Consider the following 24897-nt stretch of genomic DNA (forward strand, 5'->3'; position numbering starts at 1 on the left):
CTTGATTATTTGTTTTGTTAAAGTCAATAAATTTTTCCTTTTCTATTTTGTTTTTTCTCCTACCAGTTCACTTTTCCCAAGGTAGCCTCCTTTGATGGCTGAAAATATGTTTTCAGAAAAAAGTTTTGAGAATGAAAAATAAATTTTCTTATTTTTAAAACCAGGTTGTTGTGTTTATTAACTTGAAATTATTTTTCTGAAAACAAATTTCATCGTTTCTTAAATTTGAATTAAATTTCTGAAAACAAATTTCCTCCTCCTATATAGTTTTCTAACATTTGAATCAATAGGAGATCTACAAATTTAAACTTAGTTGCCGACTGGATCCAAATTTTCTTACAAAAATTCAGCTGCTTGTAGCAAAATCGGATAAAAGATTGAATTTACATGCTTGCTTCCTATTCAAGTATTTTACATTAATTACCAATCAATTAAAGGATGAAGGAATCACAAACACATTGCCATTAATACATCAAGGTTTAGATCCTTATTGCCAAAAAATTCCATCCATAAGGAATTAATTAAACACCTATCCAATCTACATTTCACATGTCATGCCAGCCTATTGCTAGATCAAGTGAAAACATATTTAGGATATTCTACACATGATCACAAATTACAAATAGCGTTTTAGAGTTTTAAACAGCGATGATTTTCTTGGGCTTGGTGCGTTTGGATCTGGTTTCAGGTGGGAACCAGATCCAAACTGTATTATAACTAAAAAGTAAAAAGAAAATGACTTGATCTTTTATTTGTTTTTTGTTTTTTTTACTTGCATAATTATTAACATAAGAAGCCTCATTAACCAAGATGAAACCTTGATAATTTATTCATTAGCAGCCTCTTTTTGTTGGCATTTTAAGCTTTTTATCAAAATGAAAATGAACATTTTTGTCAATTTTTTTGAATTAATTATATATAATAGTTTTTTTGTCAATTTTTTTGAATTAATTATATATAATAGTCATCGTACCCGTACCAGGATTTACGAAAACACCGTATCAATATCCGTACCCCCGTACCCGCACTCGTACCATTGTGACATAGTTTCTCATGCATAATACGACAAACTTAAAAAAAGAAAAATATGATAAATTTTAAAAAAAATTTAAAAAAATAAAATAAGTGAGCAACTAATAACACAAACATCAAAAGATAAATAGATTTGAAAAAAAAAATTGTTTGGCATTAAACCAAAAAATCCGACCATAAGAGGCGTCGTCAATGTGAGGAACTGGATCATTAAATTTGTTTCGTATTCGAATGCAGTAAAAAGCCTAAAATGGACACCAACTTTTGGCCAGCCTGACCCAGACTTCAAATCGGGCTAGGTTGGGCCTATGCCCAACCCTAGTCGTAAAGTATTTACCCTAGTTGCAAAGTATTTACGCATAACTGTCAGGCTATTAAAACAAAAAACAAACAATTATCATTACACACATTATATGTCCTGCAAACTATGATTCTTTAGCTAGCTATGATGACCATATACTACCCAAATCTTGTTGAAGAAAATAGTCTTTTTGTTGCTTCACATATCAGTGGATATAATATGGCACCAAAGGATGCGTGCCAAAATTTCAATAAGATATGCAGGATAAGGTGAAATAAATTTGGTTTACTAAGGAAATTTTTTGCTTTTTTCATAAATGAAAGTTAGTGTTTGGCAGCTTATTTATGTATAATAGTAACCTTTTGTAAGGAGGCATATGAATGTTGCATTTATCAATGAAAATGACCTACATGAAAACATATTTTGTACTAAGTCATGCACCATTATCAAATTGATCAACAAGACAAATTTTGATATAGAATTATTGATGCATGTAGTAATAGGTTATTGAAACTGCATGGTCTCTATCTTATAGACTATACTTTTTACAGAAGAATTGCCGTTTTGATATAGAATTATTGATGCATAGATGTCACCCTTATTTATATCATCACAGTTAATAATCCCTTCACATTTGAAAACAGCTGGCATTAGCAGAATTTAGCAAAAATATATATTAATATACGCTTACCAAATAATCGCAATCTAGGTCTCAAAACAGCTTTAGACTGTAGAAGGAAAAAGGGCTTTAAGGTATTTCTCACCAAATAACCAATTTGAGAGGATGCAAACCAATGACCACACTTGTAGTTAAGATCATAGCCACAAAAAACGTGTTATTTTTGAAATAAACTAGAGAAAATGAAATGCCATTTAAAACAAAAAAATGTGTTTTTTTTGGAAAAAAAAATGTTAAAAACAAAAAAACACGCTTTTAACACAATTTTTTATTTTTTAATGCCAGATAATTTTTTTTTATTTTTTATTTTCTATTTATTGCAAATCTATTTATCTTTTGATGTTTGTGTTATTATTTTCTCATTTATTTTTTTTAATTAAAAAAAATGCAAATTTTTTCCATATTTTTCAAGCCCGCCATATTATACCAGAAAAAAACCTCATCATTTAAAATTTTGAGACATTATTCGTGACTATAATTAAGATAGATATAGAATCACGTTTATAATTAAGATAGATATTGAATCACGTTTATGATAATTTTGATTTAATAATTTGCAAGAAGATTCCACCTCTTCAGAATGGAAAGGCTCCAGTCCCCACGCCCCGACTCCACCCCAGGGCTGCCTCAGCATGGCATTGATGCATCATTAATGAAATATCAACACAGGGAATGGTAGGGTCGGTGTTGGCACGTATCAGGGAATAACGGGGATATGAAACGCATATGTTAAATAAAAGATCAAACACAACAAACGAGGAGGATAGAAAATACATACAAGGAATGATAAGTTTGAGGGGATCTAACATTGTCATGTAATGTAAATCTTTTTGTAACCATACTGTTATACTTAGTGAAAACTCACCAACCTTTTATGGATGTGTTTTCAGGTGAGAATTATGGACACAGGTAAACCACCATCAAAACTGATCCATATTCCAATTGGATGTATTCTTCACCATATCTGATGACATATTAGGTGCTCACATATTCAAATTCGAATATGAACGAACAAAAATCTAATCATGTATCGACATCTGTATTTGAATTCATAATCTAAATCCAGCTTTTAGTTCACGACCAAATCATAATCCGACTTTTAAGATCAAATCCGAACCACAATATAATCTACTAAGAACCGACTTTCAAAAGGATATAGGATATTGGTTTAAATATAAATGTCATCTGAATCTCTACATCCAAATCCAATTGTTTTTATTTTTAAATAAAATGTAACTCAAAGGCCATAGTAGCAGAAAGTACGTTTTTTTTCTTCGAAAAAATGCAAAAAATTGTGATAAATTAAATGATCGTTTAAAATTTAATAAAAATACATTTTTTGAAAAAAATGTTAAAAACAAAAAATACGTTTTTTCACTTTTCAGTTTTTAAATTCCAAACAGTTTTTTTTTTTTTCATTTTTCATTTTTTATTTGTTGCAAATCTACTTTATTTTGATGTTTGTGCTATTAGTTTCTCACTTATTTTATTTTTCTTATACTTTTAATTTTAAAAACTTTTAAAAACTTACCATATTTTTTTCGTATTTTTTCAAGCTGACCGTATTACACTGATCGATACGTTATGTTTCACTATGCTTAAAACTACGTAAAAGATACTTTACAGGCCACTAGAATGCTAACATTCAATGCTAAAACCATTAAGAGAACAAGATTACTAAGCCACTAATTTTTTATAACCTTTTCATACACAACCAGGTGATTTCTTGGCATGGAGTTGCTAATTATGCGCATCTTTAACAGAACTAAAATGGCTGATGCCCTCTTCTTGCATCTCTAGCTGATCTCACTCTTCAATTATCAAATGAACTGCTGGGATTTGCCTCATATCATACAAGTCCTCACAAAGTTTATTTATTGCTCCGCATTTTTCAAACTAAAATGGATCCTTAAATGAGAACGCACTAGATCGTCGGGCCAAGTTAAATTCGGATCGGGGCTAAACGTAGTCATATACAGTACAGATCCGACCCGTTGACGCAGCGACCGGCGCTGGAGGTGAGGCGGGAAAATGAGTCGCCTGCGGAGTGTGGGGAGGGAGGGAAGGGGAGAGAGGGAGAGAGAGAGAGAGAGAGAGAGAGATGGCTCCGGTAGCACAGAGCACTCAACCGTGGGTGGAGAAATAGTAAATCCCCTTCTCCATCTTTGATTAATACCGCTAACATCCACCACCATCATTCCCTCCTTTCCTTTCTTCAGTATTATCGCCACCGCCTTCTTTCTCCTCCTTGTCTCGCCATCGTGAGCACCATCTCCACATCCATCACCATCACCATCACTAGAATCATCTTTATTTCTTCGGATTTCATTATTACAATCATCACATTTGTTATTTTCTTCACTGTGATTGCAGTAGGCCCAAGCAAGTGAAGGATGTCGCCCATCAGGATGAAGTTGTCAGGGTTCTCACGAACACCCTGGAGACCACCAATGTAAATATTTTCTCTTACCAGTTTTCTTTTCTGGAGAGAATTCTCGTCGTAGTTAAAGCCTTGAGGGGTTTGTTTTCTCTGATTGAATTCGTCATTTTCTTTTGGGGTTTTGAATGGTCAGTGCCCTCACATGCTCTTCTATGGCCCTCCCGGGACGGGGAAGACGACGACCGCACTTGCAATCGCCAATCAGCTATTTGGGTATCATCGGAAACCCGACTGGCACCTCTTTTTCCTTCTCATTTGGAGATTGTGTCATGGGCGTACCTCCCTTTTCACTGTATTCTTTTTATATCATGTTCGTAGTTTCCTTGCTGTCTTCTCTTCGCATTTTGTGCTTATTTTCTTGGCTTTATGAACGGAATAATGTTGTTTTAGGTTTTTTACGTCGCCGTTGTACGTGTCATTCTTAACTTGCTAGACTGAAGCATGAATTCATAAACTTGAAATGCTAGAAACTTGGATGTTGGAAGTTATTTAACCAGTTGTTCTCAAGCTTCTAGAATGCCCTCCCCTTCTACTTATTGGAGAGTGCCTATGTTTAACTTATTACTATATTAGTGGGACCTGAATTTGCAGGGAAACATTTTCCGCTTACTGGTGTGGTGTCCAGTGGACACGTTCGAGGACCCCCTAGCCCATGAACTAAGTTATCCACTTGTCCACTTTTCTGTATGAGTAGTGAGATCTGGTTAGGCATCCTGTGAAACTCATCGGGGATCATTCTCCTATGAGTGCTTTCATCACTATTGAAGCACTTATTACATCATTCAAGGAAGAGGTCCTTTCAAGAAATGCATGGTTAATGCTCGCACATTAACCTACCGAATCTGTTCATTACTCTATCTCTTTCCTACTAGAGCATGTCTTGATCTGTTCTTGTGTCAATGACTCCTGCGGATTGGTTGCCCGAATAATCTCTTGCAGGCCTGAGCTGTACAAATCAAGAGTCCTTGAACTAAATGCGAGTGATGATCGTGGGATCAATGTAGTGAGGACCAAAATCAAGGATTTTGCAGCAGTTGCGGTAAGCTCTGGAAGCCGCAAAGGGTAAGCTCTCTTTCCACTTAAAAGTCCGTTTTCTGTCATAAGAGGTATTTTGATTTCTTCTTCTTCGAAACACCAGTGGATATCCTTGCCCACCTTATAAGATCATTATCCTAGATGAAGCTGACTCAATGACAGAAGATGCCCAGGTACGTAACATATTTTGAATGACAGTTTAGGTTTAATTGTTACTATTTTTTTTTCCCTTTATACATTTCTTTATGCAGAATGCCCTGAGGCGGACCATGGAAACTTACTCTAAGGTTACACGGTTTTTTTTCATTTGCAACTATATTAGCAGGTACTCACTTGTATTTGCACAGGACAATGAGACCAATTCGATCCTTATGTACATCTCTGATTGCATGTCTGTGCAGGATCATAGAACCACTTGCTTCTAGATGTGCAAAATTTAGGTTTAAGCCCTTGTCGCAAGAAATTATGAGCAGTCGTATACAGTATATATGCCAAGAAGAAGGTCTTATCCTGGATCCAGATGTACTAACGCAACACCTGATGGACTAGTTTTGTGGATCTTTATTTTTGGCACCACTTTTCTATAGATTGCTGACACAACATATAACTAAATGCAGGCACTCTCAACTTTAAGTTCCATATCTCAAGGTGATCTACGTCGAGCTATAACATACTTGCAGGTAGCTTTCTAAATAAACTTCATCATCTATCCTTTTCCATAGATGTGTATGCATATGCGTCCATTATGTAAGGGTAGTAGAATATGTGTACTCATGGTTCATGAATGTGAGAGACCACGATAACGACTTTGAGCATTTTGATCAATCAGTTTGGATAGCTTACAGTCTGATACATGAATAACAAGCTGTTGGAAATTTACTTTTGATGTGGCAGGTTGTAAATCATTCTTTCAGTTTGACTGGATGACTCAGTTATTCTCGTATTTTCTTATTTTCATATGCTATTAGACCTATATCTGTACATTTGTATGCTCCATGCTTGCATGTGCATACGTGTGTTTTTGTTGAGGCGAGGTGGTGTTGCGTGCTGTTGAATGTGTGTGTGTAGTGGTCTAAAAGAACTATCCTTCAAACTTTGTAAATCATTCTTAAGTCTTGACATCATTTATTCTCTACTTTTATGTGCTTAAGTATTTATGTGGAGTCCCAAAACTATTTCTATCTTGTGTTCATGATTTGAAAGTGCTTAATTATTTAACTTTATAAACAATGAATCTCTTTTTTATTGAGATTACCGAGCTGCAAAAACAGTAAGTGGTTCACTGTAATCACACATGTGCAGTCGGTATGACCAATTGGTGCCTAAATCCTGTATTTTCTGTAACTGCAGCTAGATTCCACAGTACTGAGCTGTGTTCCTTTGGAAGTGAAAATTCAATTGAAGTTCATTTTTAAATTACTGTTAGGACTGATCTTCATATTTGACTGTCTAGGGGGCTGCTCGGTTGTTTGGATCATCTATTTCCTCTGCTGACTTGATCAGTGTTTCAGGGGTACACTTATTTCTTCTTTACTCTTGTTTTTACTGTTAAGGGCTCTGTGCATTCTTTTAGTCGGGAATAATTGTCTGTTATTATGTGCGTGCTTATAATATCTTCATGCAATATTTCCTTTTTTCTGTTTAAGTGCTCTTGAATCTTGTGTCAAATCAGTCAATAATAAGTTGGATGTTATTAAGTGTCCAACCTTCTATCATTGAGAGGAAGTTTGCCTTTTGGCACTTTGTACAAGTATTATAAGTAAAATTCAGTGATGGACACAATATATGATGGATGTCAAGAAACATGGTAAATGCATTTTTATCTAATGTTCTACTTTTGGACACAACTGACAATCTGACATGTTTGGAACCCAGAAAGTTTTGGTTGAATTGTCTCTTGGCCTTCTTTTACCTTGTGCTGCATATGGAAGAGGAAGGTTTATCTTTGGTAGCTTTCTTTGACCTTTGTCACCCACATTTACTTTCTGTTCTTCCGAGATAAGTTCAAACTACCTGTTCTTACATGGTTTTTCTTCTTCTTTTCCTTGATCTGAAAATGGCATAAATGAGTTGGATTTTCATGTTCAAAAACATGAAGATGTCAGAAGTTACCTCAATGTCTCAAAAAATGAAATAAGTTTATTGTGATTTATGTATTGTCTCGCCTTACTGTTACGTTGAAACCTTGTTGGTCCTTATCTTCTAGAGAACGTTCCAGCCTGATGATATCAGTTCACTTTCAGAAATACATAAGGCCATGTTTTTAGTTTTCTTGGTTAAACACACTTTAAACTTTAAAGTCCTGCTAAGTTTTGCGACTTTTATGAATTTTTGTTTGTGCAGCACTTTGGTTGGGATTTTCCTGGTTATAGGGGAGCTATGATTTTTAGTGGTTCTGCCATGATAAGAATCTGCACTGCAGCATGTCCTAGTATCTTTTTGGTTATTAGCAAGCAATTTGACATGCCATGAGTGATGCAACTCTATGATATTGATAATCAAGCTTATGCTAATATCAAATGGTTTGCCAAGTATACTTCAAACTTTGAAGTCTCATATTTATTACTTACATGTGCCATAATAATGAACACTTTCAATATTTCATCAACTTAGTGTTGTTCCTAGATTTTTTTTTTAATTTTAAGGAAATATGATGCTTGACATAACTGTGAGGAAATACATTATATTATATCCCTGTAACTAGTTTCAGAGGTGTAACGTATTTATATCACACCATAATCCACATTGTATGATATGGCATGAAGTCCATTTCGAGTGATATCTTGTCAATAGGAACTTGAGGGGGCCTGAATCCTTTTATTATTTTGGTCTAAAAACACTTCACATGACTTTTAATGGGGTGTGTGGGGGAGCTCTTACATTTTCAAGAAGAAAACATCCAGATCTGATGCCATTGTGCATAAGAGGTAGATTTTGCATTGAAGAAAGAGGGTTTTTGTTCATTTTATGTATGAGAACCTATTTCACTTTGAAAGGTATAGGGGAATGTGCATTTTTACAATAAATTTTTGGTTTTTCTTAAAGATACTTAAATTTTTAACGTAGTTTTACTCGGAATATTGTAATTATTTTTCCTTTAGTTAATTTTTTATTTAAATTTTAGAATGGCTTGGTTGCTGATCTTGTACATCAATACTATCGGTTGGACATGTTTAAGAGAATTGTAACATGCTTTTAAACATCTATAAGGTGGACTCTTATTGGTCTAACTTGTGTGGGATTGGTTGACAAGGTGGTGATTCCTTTTTTGTGCCATCATGCATTTACATGACAATGCATCTTGATTAGTGATGTGTGTGAATGAATCATAGAGGAGTCCATAGTATTCACTCAAAGAAGTGCGAGGTTGCAGGACAACCCAGATCCACATCATCAAGATGTTGTCCTTGGCTTTAATTATACACTAGGCACACAATCTGAGACTAGTAGTCCTCAATTCTAAAGATGAGAATGTTGCACCAGCAGTATCAGCAATATGACCAACACATCAAGATGAACTTAGTAGAGTAGGAGAACTTGGTGAAATAGGAGAGTAGCAGCGAAAGAACGTAGTGAACCCAAGTCTTTGTTTTTCATGTCTATATATATATATATATAGTTTATTTAATGAATGCACACTGTTTAAGTGAAATGTGAATCTTTCTTTACTATATTCCTGTTAAATTGTTTTTTTATATTTTTTATATAATTTCTGCTTATGCAATTCGTGTTTTTTGGCATGGGATATTTTTCTTATTTTTTGTAATTTTTCATGACTTTTTATATTAAAAAATATTTTGTTATGTTATGTTACATATCTACCTTCTAGAACAACGAGGGAAGTTCCCTTGCTCCTGCTATGCACAGGACCAGTGCACGTTACTTTGTGCACGTTAAATATTACATTGATCTTCTCCTTGATGCTTCACATCACTGTCATCATGCTGATTTAAAGCATATTATCGGAATCCATGTATAAACCTAACTAGTTAAAAGTAGTTATATCTTTTAGGTGTTTGTGATACAAGATATTTGAACGTCAGCACCTCCACTATCTTAACCTTTTCACTTTTGCAGGTTATCCCACAAGACATTGTCCGATCACTTTACCAGTCTTGCAAAAGTGGTCAATTTGAATTGGCAAATAAGGAAGTTGAGTACATAATTGCAGAAGGTTATCCAGTTTCACAAATGCTTTCTCAGGTTTTCTGCTAATATGATCCTTGTACTTTCATGACATTGTTCTCTTTTCTTCATGACATGATGCTAATGAAATGTGATGTTACAGTTATTTGATTTAATAGTTGAAGCTGAGGATGCATCTGATGAACAGAAGGCAAAGATTTGTAAGAGAATTGCTGAGGCAGATAAGGTCACTATGAAACTAAGACTGTCCACTATTGAACTTCTAATCATAAAAAACTTTTGCCCCTACTAGGATATGTTACTCCATGTTCTTATTTTCTTTTTGCTGCAAAAGTTTCTTGCTATTAGTATATTTGTGCTTGACGAGAACTGCAATCTCACTGTGGTGCATCCATTACAGATAATAGTTGGCATTCAGCTGAAGTTTACAGGATAGATGCTAAATTTATAGTCTTCCTGTTTTTTTAAGTTGTTGCAGTTAAGTGATCTATGTTTTATTTGAATGTCCTTCAGCATCTTACTGACGTTCTAATATGTGCAGCGTCTGATTGATGGAGCAGATGAATACTTGCAGCTGATGGATGTGGCGAGCAACACCATGCGTGCTTTGTGCAACATGACTCAAGAGTTCTCGTATGATTAGCAAACTCCAAGGAGTCCTCCCGTTGGCATTCCTTTGTTCACATGGGTCAAGTTCGATTATGGCCCTAATCTTGTGAATTTAATACAGCGACCTGAGTTCCTTGAACTGAAATGGATATTGATGAATAGAACTCCAACCTTTTGTTGCTAAGTGACAAACTATGTACAAAATCTTCTTTAATCAGTTGACTTTAGAACCCGCAATGCAGCGATAAGCCACTTTCTTTTTCCTGTTTGACTTTTTTTCTGAATCCGAAATCCTAACATACTTTTGAAAATACAAATACTCCCCTATAAACGAAAGGTACTTTTGAAGGATCAGAGATGGAATAATGTTCGGAATCATGGGAATGCAGTGGTGACTGAATGTGGGCGAGACGAATGAGTTTCCTACAAAAGAGGAGGGCCTTCTCACCTCCAGAAAGCAAAACGTACAATGTCATCGCTAGAGGCAAGTTTGAAGTTTGCATGGTTTTAATTGTTTACGCGAACAGTTTATGCATAAAATATATGTTTATATGAACAAGGCATACAAAGATCACAAAGCACTTTCAAAATTTCGGATAATTCAGTCTTCCACACGTTACTGAAATTTGCACCTTAACAACCAAGGTGGCTGTCAATGGTTGAATTCATTGGTTATTAAACTTTAGATGTTATACATAGAAGACGGTGATTGAGAATGAGCCTGTTGCCATGTCACACTTACAAGTCATGCCGCTTCCTGTAACACACCGTGTCAGAAAATAATATAAAAATAGAACGTTTGTCTATGCTTGACGGTCCACATGATTTGGCTCAAAAGGAATGATTCAAGAACACACAGTCTCTGCCGCTCCTTACAATGCAAACAAACATGGTCATTCCAGACTAGCATAGATGTACAGGTGCATGCGTGATTTTCTTTCGGTGCATAGACGACATGCGCCGGAATAACATGCCTCCGTGGTTCTACTCCTTGCTTCGACTCTCTTTTGCCGAGCGTTGCAGATCCAATCTGACCTGCCACTTTATTACAGATGCAGAATAAACATCAGGCATGAATTCCTCTATGATTAAGTCATGTAACCACAAGTACGTTAATAATAGAAAAATTAATGAATTGATCTCATTAGTTGATTATCCAACCGTCCCAATACCACTTTCCATTCAAGTTATGACAGCTTCAGGTCTCTAAAAAAAAAAAATCAAATCTGAACAAAATTTGAATCCAATGCGCTTGGAAAACGTACAACTATTAGCGTAGCTGATCAATTACTTTTAGTGCAAAAAATACCTGAGCCAGTCTGACCAGTTCACATTATACATTTGTACTTAGTTGCGCATGCAACTGTACAGTTCACCTCTTTTATGCAAGCGTTCACTTCTTCCCTACTGATAGCGTAGTCAACTAGTCATGGATGTCCACCTCTATACCAGAATACAATCTCCATCTCCCTTCCTTCCCCCTTTCCTAAAATTTATTTTTCGGAACCAGTAAAAAGAATTACAAAGGCATGAGACGTACAAGAAGAAAACTTTCACCTGAAACAGTAAAACAAGATCATGAGGTAAAATTTATTTCCTACGTTCTTACTTGCAATTAGAAAATTTAGGCAACATAGATAGATGACACAAAGAACTCTACCAGTATCATATGGTGTTGCAAACCTGCCAAGGTATCACTCTTGAGAAATCAGTGAGAAATGTTATGCAAGGCAACTGCTCAGTCCATTTTCATTGATCTGTTGCAAGAGTGCACAATCCATTTTCATTGATTTGTCGCAAGAGCAGGATCTGATTGATCGGCTGCTGCCATGACTGAGGTTAGCATTTCTAGCCGTTTTCTTTCTTGTGCTTTCCTTCTATTGCTTTCAAGCCAAATAAGAAGGGCAGAAATGTCGGCAGGACTCACACCTCCCACTCTTGTTGCTTGACCAATTGTCTGTGGCCGTACCTGCACAAAGAAAAATGGTAGATATCAATGCATGACTTTCCATGCATGGGGCATTTTAATGTCGAGATGTGCAAATGCAGAGTCTTGCAGTTGGCAGGCACCATTAGACATCAGCATTTAACCAAAAAAACATAAAGACTAGTAAAAAGAAAGGAAACGGAAGGTGAAACTGAAAGTAGACAATTGCCTTGTTTTCCCTTTGTTTAGTTCTTTTTGAATAAATGCTTGTGTTTCCACTTGTTGGGATTTGAATAGAATTGAACATATTCAATGATATCCATAAAATACAGCTGACAGCATCTTATGAATTCAAAGAAGATATGGTGCATTACCTTCCCATGTTAAAGCTGATAAATCCCATTTTAACTCTTTATAGGCTTATACCATTACTTAAAACTTATGTACAGAAATGTCATAACATCTTTATACCTTTTAGGAAGAAAATTAACATGGTGCAGTATTAATTGACATATAAAAGACATGCTTAAAGTTACATACGCATGACAGAGAGCATCAGAATGACCGAAGCGTGAACTGTTATGTGAAATCTATTTGTTCATTTTTTCTCAAAATGGCCCATCACAAGCTTAGCACTCTTCCTTCCACCTTAGAATGTCCCACTAGTAAACTATAAATCTGAAGACCAGAATAGTAATGTGCACATAGTTTGTACAAATCAAACAGTCTCAGTATCAGTTACACGAGGATTCAGAGTTGATTTAATAGCTCGGGCTATTAGAAACCCATCACTATGTGAAGTAGCACTTTTTACTTTTAACTGTTCGCAATAATATTTGCCTGTTCCAGGTTGGGGTAAACCTTTTATACTTGTAGTATGTACATCATATACGCATGCAATTGCCCTACATGTTTCATGACTACTTCTCTACAAATATGAAGGTACACCACCAATAGAATTAAATAGCTTTTACATGCTACCCCTTGCCTATTTTACTCAATTACCTTTCTGTAGTTTAGGAAGGAAAGCTTTTTGAAGTCAAGGAACCAGTCATGTCAGTTGACAAGGCACATCACCTTCCCAACCCTAGGATTAATTACTAGCGTCAAAATGGCACTGTTGTTTAAGTAGGATCACAGAAGAACTGCTTCTTTCACTTGATGAACACCCAAATTCTTAGAGAAGCATTAAAGGATTGGGTCTTAAATGATTAAGTTGCCGACAACAAACTGGAAGTTCATTTATTTGTATCAATGGAATGTTTCTTTCGGACACAATAATTTTTTGCCTTTGTCAAGTATTAAACAAACCTCATGCAAATACAAAAGAAAATGTGTAATGTATCCCCTTGGAGTACGTAGAAAAAAATTCATTATTCCATAACCGAGTAAAAGAGCTTTCTTATCCATGAAAAAAAGTTGAATGGACCTCACCTTGGAAAGTTTTTCACGTGCTTCCAAAGATAATGTTGTCACAGCATAATAATCTATATCCTCTGGAAGTAGTTTGTGATGCTGTTGCACTATCTGGCAAAGACAATGTAGTTGTTAACCCAAGCAACTATTATGTAGAGACGTAGAGTCAATTTCTGCATTGACAAGAAAAACAGACTTCTGAATTAAAGGGTAAAAGAGAAAGCTCCACTGACCTGTTTAAGTTGGCTCTGCTGCCGAACAATGAATCCTTCGTATGTGATATCTACCTCTATACATTCTTTTTCTTCTTTGGAAAGAAGTGGGTTTCCATAACCGTGTTTGTCAAGAAGCTTATACTGAATATGTGGCTTCTTCAAGATGGATTCAAGGGACGCACCATCTTTGACAAGCTGACCAGACAACTGATTGGCCTCAGCTGCGAATTCTCCACTACCTGTAAAATGTAACTTGAGCATATTTAAAATATTTTAAGAAATTCTAGAACAATTCACAGTTATTACCAAGGTTTCTTACTGCAAATCTCAAGAAGTATAAAGTAACGATATGGGCAAACAGGGAGAGAGAGAGAGACAGAGAGAGATGTGGCACATGGGCATTATAAACCTGAAACGCGGACTGATTTGATTCGCTTTTTCTCCTCCAATATCCGCTGCTGTTTGTCCTGGTAGATTTTCCATCTTCTGGCATCTATGAGACCAATCTCCCGACCCAAAGGTGTCAGACGGCTGTCCGCATTATCTGCCCGTAGGAGCAAACGGTGTTCTGAGCGGCTAAAAGCAAAGATGTAATATCAGCCAGAGATCAATTTCAGCTTCAGATGCGTAACAATGTATAGATGAAGCACATGCAGAAGAAAGCATATAGTGAGTTCACTAATGACCTTACAAGTCAAGCCCAATAATAAGGACTTCCACTAAGCCTTTTTAAGGAATGAGCTAGAAAGTAGAAATCATCTCTTATTTGTGCAACACAAAAATATCAGGAGTGCAGAACCTGATAAACTCAGTAATATGCTAAGACAAAAGAAATTCTCCAAAAGAATTATGCAAGTGCAAGTCCAAAAGGATTGGTAGAGGTGGAAATGGTGCACATTTTGAAATATGGCTGGTACAAACTCCAGCAGAACATTTCCTATGACCCAAGCCACTATTGACGTGACTGGTAGAAGAACTTTCCACATGTTGAATTAGATTGATAATTAGCTTTTGCAGGAGAAAAGCACATCATGAACCACCATCAATAAGTATCGTATCACCTTGAACAAGCAGGAATCAAGTAAGACACCATAAGCAGATCCACCTAAGATCACGAAAGCATTCCAATAGTTCCATTGAGATGATGGAACAGAAGAATGTTATCATACAAAAATCACAGAGTAAGAGAAAGGGTGTTCCATACTATCGGATTGTAAAAACAATGTGAATCAACTTCCTCAGATATAAAGGTAACCCTTCTCAAATGATAATCTGATTTAAGGCACATTAAGAAGGCAGTTGGTACTGTATTCTTTTAATTTAACTGGTTTAAGAATGAATGTTAGTTCCAAAAAAGCAAGCATCGGAATGCCATCTATGTAATAATCCACACATGATACCTTGTTAACATACGATAAGGTTCTCGAAGATCTTTTGTAATGAGATCATCTATTAATGTTCCAATATAACTGCTTTCTCTCTCTAGCACAATCAATGACTTCCCTTGAGAATGCCTTGCTGCATTAATTCCAGATATGAGGCCCTGCATAAATGAAGATGTTGATCTATGAGCCAGTATTGGGGGATAAAAGTCAGAGTAGACATATACCCTATGTCACACAAGGACGTGGGTCTTGCCCACATACCTGTACCGGTACGGCAGTACGCCAATTCAAGTACTATGGTACACCTTGGTACGCTTTGGATTGGTTCTGAGTCGAATCAATCCAAACCACTTTAAATAAACCCATTTTCGCCCGATGCCTCTTCCTCATTCCTTACCTTCATACAACATATCTCCGGCAATAGATGCAGTGGAGAGCTTTACTGGTTGGCGGTGACCAGCGACGGATGTCGGTCGGCGGCGATCGGCGACAGACGTGTTGGAGGTAAGTGTTTTTTACATTCTCTTCTTAGGGTTTTTTTGATTTCCCCCCCCCCCCCTTTGTTGTTTGTTACTCTATTTTCATGTTTCTTCTGTCATTGTTAGAGAGTTGGATAAATCTTTGTTTAGATTTTTGGCTTGCTCCACAAGTGAACGTGTTCATCTGTTTCCCGTGCACTCTGATTTGAAATCAATCCCACACCGTGTCATCTGTTTCTTATATTTGTGCTACTTTTTTTGCTAATTTCATGTTTATGTTTGAACTGCCGTGTTTTAAAGACTTCATTTATATTCACCTGTTTCGCTGGTTTCAATTATATTTCACTGGCTTCATTTATATTCACCTGTTATGATTGGGTACGTTTGGAATGGTTCCGGGTCAAAACCGATCCAAACCACAAAAAAAACATTGTTTTAGTCTATTTATGTTTCTTTTATGAGATTATATGGAGGAACTGTGAAAGGAACATTGTCTTAATGATGTGATGATATCAATTTGTTTTTGGAATTAAAAATATATAATTATCGCCGTACCGCCATACTAAGATTGGTAAAAATGTTGTAACCATACCCGCTTCCCCGTACCCGCACCAACACCCGTACCTGTACCTATGTGACATAGAATATACCAGTACAAATCTTTCCCATTTTGATAGCCAAATAGATAAAATTGAACACAAGCAAGAAACAGGAGGACTGAATAAATGAAAGTACAAAACAAAAACATGGCAGATATATAGAAAACCTGAGCGGCAGCTTCTTCATAGCCTGTGGTTCCATTTATCTGGCCTGAAAAGAAAAGCCCTTCAACCTTTTTAGTCATGAGGGATCTAGAACATTGATAAGCAGGCAAAAAATCATATTCCACCGCATAAGCAGGCCTTAGCATTGAACAGTTCTCAAGTCCAGGCAATGTCCTAAGGAGAGCGAGTTGTAGGTTCTCTGGTAGACCAGTAGAGAAACCCTGCACAAAAAGGAATTTGCTTATAAAATTAGTCAACAGAATAAGACAAACAATGGTGATGGCTCAGTCACTATCTTTTTTAAGAGTCATAAAGAAATTTCTGAAGCATTTTTAATGAAAATTCCATCTCCTTACAAGTTGATCCATGACAAGTCAATGCAATCATTCATATAAACAATTAGACAGCAGGTCAGTTTGAAGTACCATAGGTAGTGGACTGGCTTAACACAGTCACAGATTTTTCATAAAACTAGCAAGAAATATAAACCACTGTCACACGTATTGGCATTATTTTTCAAAAAAGCACAAAAAAATGGGGAAAATAGAGGAAAACAAAAAGTAATACTAAAAAAATCAAGAAATGAAAAAAATTTGTAGGATCATTTTTTTCCATTTTTTCAGAAACAGAATGAATTTTAATAACTTTATTTGAGGTTTATTCAAACAAATTATTAAGCATTTTAATTTTTTTATTGATGTTTTCTAGAAAATTAATAGAAAACTCAAAATTTCATACTTCTTATTTTTTAATTTTTTGAGCTTTTGAGATTTTCAAAAACCAAACTTCCCAACTAACACCTGAGAAAAACCTTGCCGATACAAACCTGAAATTGATATTTGTGACAATGATAGAAACAAATTTAGTTGATCATAAGCTTGCAGACCTGAACATATAATTCTGGTACATTTCTTCCTTCGGGTTCAAGAAAAATTTGATGAGATTCTTTATCATGAAACCTCACTATCTGAAAGAAACAAACAAAAATGTACCAGTTCAGATCACAATTGGATAAATCGTAGATAGATTTCTCCATACTACATGCAAAACTGAATAACAAATGTAGTTTCCTTGAAGCATGAATTCACAACATGTTCCAAACACATCACAGGCACAATCTAAATCTTTAATGTCCAAGATTACTCTTCAGATCAGAGCCTCAAACTGGAGACTTGTACATGCGTCCAAAGACAGTAAAAGAGTACTGGATGTCTTTGTTCAGCAAGCTGAATTAACAGTGAGCTATGTCACATGGGCACGTGACATTTGCCCAAGTACCTGTGTCGGTACATGGGTACAGCGACATGGATACATGGGTATGGCTGTATTTTAAAACTAAAAAATTTATCTTTTTAAACTTTATTTGTTATTTTTTCCTTCTTTTTTCTATTTCCCTTCCACCTAGATTTATATTTCCTCCCACTTTTCTTTAATTTTGAAAATTTTCAATATATATATATATTCTGCCGTACCCGTGTACCCATAATTTTCAAAAATGGTGTGCCTGTACCCACACTGCCATACCCGTATCACACCCATGTGACATAGACAGTGAGATATTAGTACACTATTCCTTTGAGCTGCAAACAGTAACAAGTGCCACACTCGAGTTGAAAAGTGTACTATAGGACCACGCAAGCCCGAAGCAAGCTAGAACCTTAGAGGCATATAGCGTACGGTCTTGGAGGTTTTACGCCAAAGGCGGTTTCCTCTAAGTAAACATTAATAATTGATAGTGAAATGTTATAAATTCACTTAACTTCAGTCCAAACGAGTTATCATGCTACTTGTCCTTATATACTCATGAGTCACGACACGACATCCCTCTTCCCGTAGTGGTATGTTTCCCTCCTCCCCCCCCCCCCCCCCACCCCCCCCAAACAAAAAGAACAAAACTTGATGTGAGGAGGTTATATTGCTAAATCTTAGACTTGTTGGCTTAAGTAAATGGGTCACCACATTCTCATACTCTAACATTATCACTTTGCCCTGCAGGAGGCTCAATGTTCTCCAGCAAAAGAGTACAATAAATGCACAAGGTTACATATACACCAATAGAAATGTGATACCTAGCACCTTTTAAGGCATATCTCAAATATGCAAAAAATAAAGTTGCTTCTTGTCTTTTTTTTGCACTGATGGAAGAGTTCCTTTCTGTTGATGCATGTGAAAAGTCTCTCATCATGAATCCCATCATGAGCGATCAAATGATTAACTTGAAAACCGGGCAAAAAGGAAAAAGCATGGTCGTAAAAACATGTCACAAGATATGTTTCAATAGTGAGTAGAACAGGAAAAGACTCATCTCCATGTAATGATTCTGATGCCAAAAAAAAAATCCCCAGAAACAACCAATATGCATAAAAAAACGCGAGATGTAATAAAACCATACCTTATCTTCAATAGAAGGGCAATATCTAGGACCCTTAGCTTCAACCCAGCCCCCATAAGTTGGAGTTTGATGCAGATTATCTCTGATAAGTTTGTGAGTGCTTGGTGAGGTGCGTGTCAAATAACAGTACATCTGTTCTCTTTCAATATGAACATCAGGATCAAAACTGAACCAGCCAACCTGTTGATCAAAATTAAAAGAGGAACTCTTAGTTGAAGAAAAAAGCATGTGGGCATGGCTATATATGTGCAATCGCGGTACTAATTTCTCCTACATGATTCTCTTCATACACCATGGTCACCCTTGTGTTCAGTGAAATTATACATCATTTTTAGGGTAGAAATTGGACTTGACTTATTTGTTATCTTCAAATTGCTTATGTTTGCAACAGTATTCCCCAATTTCTGACTAATGTCCAACTGTGCCTTTCTGCATCACCTTGCCCCTGCAGCCATTCTTGTCCTCATGTGCTTATGTAACATCATACTGCAATCTTATCATCCCTTTGCTACACTTCATTGTGCCCCAGGCACATGGTTTAAAGGTTTCCAAAATAATAGAATGTTTAGATGTTGGCACTTGTTAGCACAAGGGAAAATGAATGATGAGTTCTTATAGTATTAGCAGCTTGCAGACAACTTATACAAATTCAGACACAACAAAAATGCACTTAAATATGGTCTTGTCCTAGATCCAAGGTCCCCAAAAGGCAGAGTAACTAGTAGTTCCCAGACATACAAATGCAGACACCTCAAGAAATATACTTAAATATGGTGTCTTCTTAATCCAAACATGCAGATGCCTCATTGTTTGTTTTTTATGAACAATCCTTGGTCAAATTGGTTTCATAAAAAGTATAAATATTTTAACCATCAATTTTACAACCATTATTTTTTATTCCTCAAAAGAACATCTACACATGTAAAATGTCTAAATATATTTCTCCTTCTAAGACAATCATAGGATTGAATCTACAAGGGTGTCCTCATGTGCTTATGTAACATCATACTGCAATCTTATCATCCCTTTGCTACACTTCATTGTGCCCCAGGCACATGGTTTAAAGGTTTCCAAAAGAATAGAATGTTTAGATGTTGGCACTTGTTAGCACAAGGGAAAATGAATGATGAGTTCTTATAGTATTAGCAGCTTGCAGACAACTTATACAAATTCAGACACAACAAAAATGCACTTAAATATGGTCTTGTCCTAGATCCAAGGTCCCCAAAAGGAAGAGTAACTAGTAGTTCCCAGACATACAAATGCAGACACCTCAAGAAATATACTTAAATATGGTGTCTTCTTAATCCAAACATGCAGATGCTTCATTGTTTGTTTTTTATGAACAATCCTTGGTCAAATTGGTTTCATAAAAAGTATAAATATTTTAACCATCAATTTTACAACCATTATTTTTTATTCCTCAAAAGAACATCTACACATGTAAAATGTCTAAATATATTTCTCCTTCTAAGACAATCATAGGATTGAATCTACAAGGTCAGATTGTTCAAAAGTAGACATGGAACTACTTGTTTCCAATTTAGAGGTGCCTCAATTTGTTACGAACATAAGCCATCTAGGATTCCATTGCCGATTTCCATTTATTTATATATATATATATATATATATATATATATATATAGATAGATAGATAGAGAGAGAGAGAGAGAGAGAGAGAGAGACCCACACATTTGTTTGTTTCTTTATTTATTTCTGTATATAAAATTCAGTTGAAATTTACAATCTAAGTTGCTTGAGTCAATCTGATGGTAAATGTGTTCATCATGAATTGGAACCTATAAATTGACTTTTCACTTGTGCTTTTCTGCTAAAAAACATTCTTTTGAGCCTATAAAATTTAGTGCATTTTCAGCCCTTGAATTTGGGCCACCCAAAGTACTGTAATACACATATAGTTTTGTTGATCGAAAGTCTACATGAGGATAAGGAAGAAGGGCTTGGGAGTTTTGCAAACCTCAAGAAATTCACTACCAAATTTTACATCCTCAAATATAGTCATTACATCCTCAAATATAGTCATCTATGAGAGGTAACGAGCAGTTATGGAGAAGAGGAACTTAGAAGCTCTATCTGTAAAAAAAATTAGAGAAGAACGAAAAATGTCTCTACTGAAAATCACCTCTTCATCGCCACACTGTCGTTCCAATCCAGAGAAGTTGACGCTGCGGCAGTCTACTCGTGGAGGAGTTCCAGTCTTCAACCTACCAGTCTCAAAGCCCATATTTTGCAGACATTCTGTCAATCCTATTGAAGCTGACTCACCAGCCCTTCCTGCAGACATGGATGCTCTTCCAACCCAAATTTTTCCACTCATAAATGTGCCTGTTGTGAGCACAATTGCAGGGGCATAAAAGTTGACACCAAAGAATGTCCGGACCCCTTCTACCTTGTCATTTTTCCCAACAAGTACTTCAGTGACCATAGCTTCCCTGATGCAAAGATTGGGAGTGCTGAAAACATGAAAATAAAGCAGTAGTCTTAGACTACCTCACAAGGGAATGAAACTAACTGCAAACAAGAAGAAAAACAAAGGGTAGAGCGGCAACCTATTTACTTTTTTTAAACCACTGTCTATTAAAGCTCCTTAGTGCATATCCAAGACTTGCATTGATTATATACAGAAGTTTGATTGCCTACATGGACTGAAAGGAAGGCAAAAATCCTTGACATGATCACCTTAAGTTTTATTAACTACTTATGCCTTTATAATGATGATCTCCACTTGATCTATGGAAGCTCATAATGTGAAGAACAAAAGAAAGCGTTAAAGTAGTAGAAAATAGCATTCATACAGCGCCCAGAATGGTCACAGGCATGAGCTATAGAGGTGTAAATGGCCTGGGGGGTATAGGCTTCCTCCATATTGGCTGCACGAAATTGTAACTTGCATTTGTTGTCCTATGTACTATACAAATACATAGTATCTGGCAGGTAAGTGCACACATACAGTAATAGTATTGTGTATACCATATGTATACTTCCACATACACTACATACGCATATATATATACACATGCACTATATGGCACACACAATTGACTTGTATTTAGATTCTCTCTAGGATCTAAATAAAGTACATTCACTTAGCCAGTTTATAATGCATCTTGCCTTTCAACAACCCTCTTCATTTCCAGGGCATACTCCCTCTTATCTGTCTGTGCACGCAATGCTCGAACAGCTGGTCCCTTTGAAATATTGAGCACACGTTTCTGCAAGTAACACCTGCATCATGAAGATGAACAATATTCAGTGACAATTTGCATCCAAGTTGCATACAAGAAGCACAATTGACTATTAAACAGAATGCAGAGAAAGACCATAACAACCATGTTCATTTTTCTTGTGGAAGCTAGACTCAGGTTTCCTATATATAACTCAGGTTTCCTATCTATACAGGAATGACTACATCCCGTCAGGGATAAATTGGTTATGTAAACCAGCGGTATTTACATAACACTGGTTTACATTACTAATTTACCATACAATATGTTAGTCAAAGTATTTTCACGTAAAGTATTAAATTTTATTACCATAATTTTAGTGTTCTAGGAGCCACTAACTTGATTATAAAAATAACGCATTTAAAACAAAAAAATGGTTCGTGCTGGCATTTGGATACCTGTCAGCAATTTTCCCAATTTCACCACCAAGTGCGTCCACTTCATGCACCAGCTGAGATTTTGCAGGGCCACCAACAGCAGGATTACAGGGCTGAAAAATAAAAACAGTTACTAACTCAAAAATATAAAAAGAAAAACTAATAGGAGCTTTCATCACTTATTTATCGAAACATGTATTAGATACCAAAAATATTGAGAAAGAAAGGAAAAGGATCTTGTCACCAGAATTTAACTCTTTCAAGTTATCAGAAAATGTCCTATCTCTATGAAGTAGCAACTGCCCCAGCCTTCTTTGGGAAAGAATAATGATACAGCATGTTAAATAGATCCGGTTATCTAGTTATGCAAACATTATGGAGCAATTTTAGGAAACATAAAGAAGGCTTAACCTGTCATGTCTTTCTAAAAATAAAGCTTAGAACGTGACAAAACTCAGAGAAGTTGCCAGAACTCTACAAGACATTGCCCAAATAGCTAGAAGCTTGTCGCCATTTTATTGTCTCCAGAACATAAGGACATTTTCCTTTTCAAAAATAAGGAACCACCAATTATTTCTTCCTTTCAGTAAGCTTCAAGTAATAATTTTCTATCTTGCACTCTTCTTATCAACATTTGATACCGAACAAAATTCTTAAGTTCAATTGTCTAGGTTATTAAAACATACAATACCAATGAACAACATAGTTGCCAGCACATATAAATAGCATAATATACCTGCCATGCAATACGATCAAGATTGAGTGTAAGCAAGAGCGTTTTGGCACCAAGACGAGCAGATGCAAGCGCTGCTTCACACCCTGCGTGCCCTCCCCCTACTACAATCACATCATACCTTTCTTCAGTTGCTGGATCCTGTGTGGACCAACCTGCTGAAATCCACAAATGAGCCAACCTGTGTGTCCATGACTCTAGGGAAAGCAAAACCAATCTCCCATAAACCCTATTATCGCAACTTGAAAGAAGAAAAGGCCTACTTGGGAATTGGTATTTCCTAAATGTGTAATTTCCTCTGTACCAAAAACGTAGAGCATTTAGAAGGGGAAGAGAATATCAAAAGGCATGAGACTAAACTATTATCTACAAAAGAAACTGAAGTTGTAATACATGCCATAATTCAGAAATGTACTGGACAATATCGAAAGGATAACACAAGAGCATCCATTAACATGTTTTAGTCACACCAAACGTTTTTCAAGACCAAGGAACTTTTTCATGCGATAGGTTTCGATTTAGAGCTTCATTACGGCTACTTTTCGCACTTTGTACATTACGCTTTTGCCAAATTCGTCGGCTTAGCCTCGCAGGAAGACCAACAAGAGACTCGTTCAGTCGTTTTAGAAAACAGATGCTATAAAAGCCACAAGATAAATCAAACTCTTCTTGATTGAGACCAAAAAACGTCGACGAAAAACAAAGAAATGGGTTTAACTAAAAATTGTCAAAAAATGTCAACGATAAAGAACTCGTCGTGCTTTAAGATAAAAAACGTATAAAGTGTCGACCAGAAGAGAAAGGAAGCGCCACCGTTGGTAGGAGAGCTCGAAGTAGATGCAACAACGCGAAAACGTCTACGACAATTCAGTGAACTCCAACAGAGTTTAGGAGCAAAACCATCGGCGACACCATGGTTCCCGGACTTCCGGGGACGGAGCGTCCCGAACAGACGGGATGAGAGAGGGGGAGGGGTGAAGTAGGAGGAGGTACAGAGCCTCAGAAGATGGTGGGATACAAGAGAAGCCATTGGAGAACGTTTGGTCTATCTAAGGTTAGGCCATTGAGAGGTAAAATGGGGAGCGTGAATTTGGGAGAGAGAAAGGCCGAGGGAAGGAGAGAGGCCCTTCCCGCCTGCGGAGAGTGTGTGGGGGGAATTAGGCCGCCGGTGTCCCAAAAAAAAAAAAAAGCGGCTCCGATAATGGTACGAACATTAATTTCATAATCGATTTGTATCTGAATAAAATAGTCCGCTTTCTAAAATAAAAAGGATTTTTCCTTTTTACCTGACTCTTTAATTGTTACTTATAATTTAAAAAATTGCTTATGAAAATCATCTCTCTTGCAAATTTCTAATATCATATTTTTCATAAAAGATTCAAGGAACTAAAAAAATAATATTAGTTAAAATAATAAAATTATATAGCTTAGAAGGTAATATTAAAAACAAAAGAATGGAAATTAGCCGGCTGTCAAATGTTATGTGATGACTAAATGTTTATAAACTGTCGCGACAAGAGTTTACTGACTATTAATGGTGTTTTTAACGATCCTCCATTAAAAGCAAGGGGCAAATTAACAAACGCTCCCTTCAAGTCTTTGTTATAAAGTTCTCATGAAAAGGGAGATTTTTTTTTAACGCATTGCTGAAAGTAGTTTCTCAAGTAACCTCAAAAACAGAAATTTTCTTGCAACAAATTTCATATCAAATCAGTAACCAAA

General features: G+C 36.1%; 2 protein-coding genes across 9 annotated transcripts; one reads left to right on the plus strand and one right to left on the minus strand.

Annotated features, from left to right (window-relative positions):
• The first annotated feature begins 4024 nt into the window (after positions 1 to 4024).
• Positions 4025 to 10504, plus strand: LOC116249410 (replication factor C subunit 2). Of its 2 annotated transcripts, none has more exons than XM_031622610.2 (12): positions 4025 to 4157; positions 4386 to 4464; positions 4586 to 4665; positions 5392 to 5514; positions 5591 to 5660; positions 5739 to 5812; positions 5889 to 6009; positions 6105 to 6167; positions 6941 to 7000; positions 9565 to 9690; positions 9776 to 9859; positions 10175 to 10504. In XM_031622610.2, exons 1-12 carry the CDS (start codon positions 4114 to 4116, stop codon positions 10274 to 10276), a joined length of 1026 nt encoding a protein of 341 aa, XP_031478470.1. In that variant the 5' UTR covers positions 4025 to 4113; the 3' UTR covers positions 10277 to 10504. The 2 variants fall into 2 exon arrangements, with proteins under 2 accessions (XP_031478470.1, XP_031478471.1); XM_031622611.2 differs by having other exon boundaries at positions 4146 to 4273.
• Positions 10505 to 10858: 354 nt separating this feature from the next.
• LOC116260139 (uncharacterized) lies at positions 10859 to 24336 on the minus strand. 7 transcript variants are annotated; one of them, XM_031638279.2, is made up of 15 exons: positions 23989 to 24336; positions 23179 to 23333; positions 22464 to 22555; positions 21953 to 22066; positions 20964 to 21294; positions 18821 to 19000; positions 17315 to 17395; positions 16431 to 16649; positions 15201 to 15343; positions 14210 to 14376; positions 13819 to 14039; positions 13604 to 13696; positions 11926 to 12211; positions 11552 to 11728; positions 10859 to 11283 (listed from the first exon to the last, which is right to left on the minus strand). In XM_031638279.2, the coding sequence occupies exons 1-13, from the start codon at positions 24203 to 24205 to the stop codon at positions 12026 to 12028; spliced, it is 2199 nt and encodes a 732-aa protein (XP_031494139.1). In that variant the 5' UTR covers positions 24206 to 24336; the 3' UTR covers positions 10859 to 11283; positions 11552 to 11728; positions 11926 to 12025. The 7 variants fall into 7 exon arrangements, with proteins under 7 accessions (XP_031494139.1, XP_031494112.1, XP_031494120.1 ...); XM_031638252.2 differs by having other exon boundaries at positions 11552 to 11799; XM_031638260.2 differs by having other exon boundaries at positions 11903 to 12211.
• Between the last annotated feature and the right edge of the window lie 561 nt (positions 24337 to 24897).

The sequence above is a fragment of the Nymphaea colorata genome, chromosome 1 (assembly GCF_008831285.2).
Source record: "Nymphaea colorata isolate Beijing-Zhang1983 chromosome 1, ASM883128v2, whole genome shotgun sequence".
NCBI classification, from domain to species: domain Eukaryota; kingdom Viridiplantae; phylum Streptophyta; class Magnoliopsida; order Nymphaeales; family Nymphaeaceae; genus Nymphaea; species Nymphaea colorata.

Excerpts from the sequence above, each read along its gene's own strand:
- LOC116249410 (XM_031622610.2), top strand. The coding sequence starts at position 4,114 with ATGGCTCCGGTAGCACAGAGCACTCAACCGTGGGTGGAGAAATA. Across the intron at positions 6,168-6,940 it reads GAGCTATAACATACTTGCAG|GGGGCTGCTCGGTTGTTTGG; the intron begins GTAGCTTTCTAA and ends TTGACTGTCTAG. Across the intron at positions 9,860-10,174 it reads GAATTGCTGAGGCAGATAAG|CGTCTGATTGATGGAGCAGA; the intron begins GTCACTATGAAA and ends TAATATGTGCAG.
- LOC116260139 (XM_050079583.1), bottom strand. The coding sequence starts at position 24,205 with ATGGCTTCTCTTGTATCCCACCATCTTCTGAGGCTCTGTACCTCCTCC. Across the intron at positions 19,001-20,963 it reads GACAGTGTGGCGATGAAGAG|GTTGGCTGGTTCAGTTTTGA; the intron begins GTGATTTTCAGT and ends TTTGATCAACAG. Across the intron at positions 14,040-14,209 it reads CAAATCAGTCCGCGTTTCAG|GTAGTGGAGAATTCGCAGCT; the intron begins GTTTATAATGCC and ends TACATTTTACAG.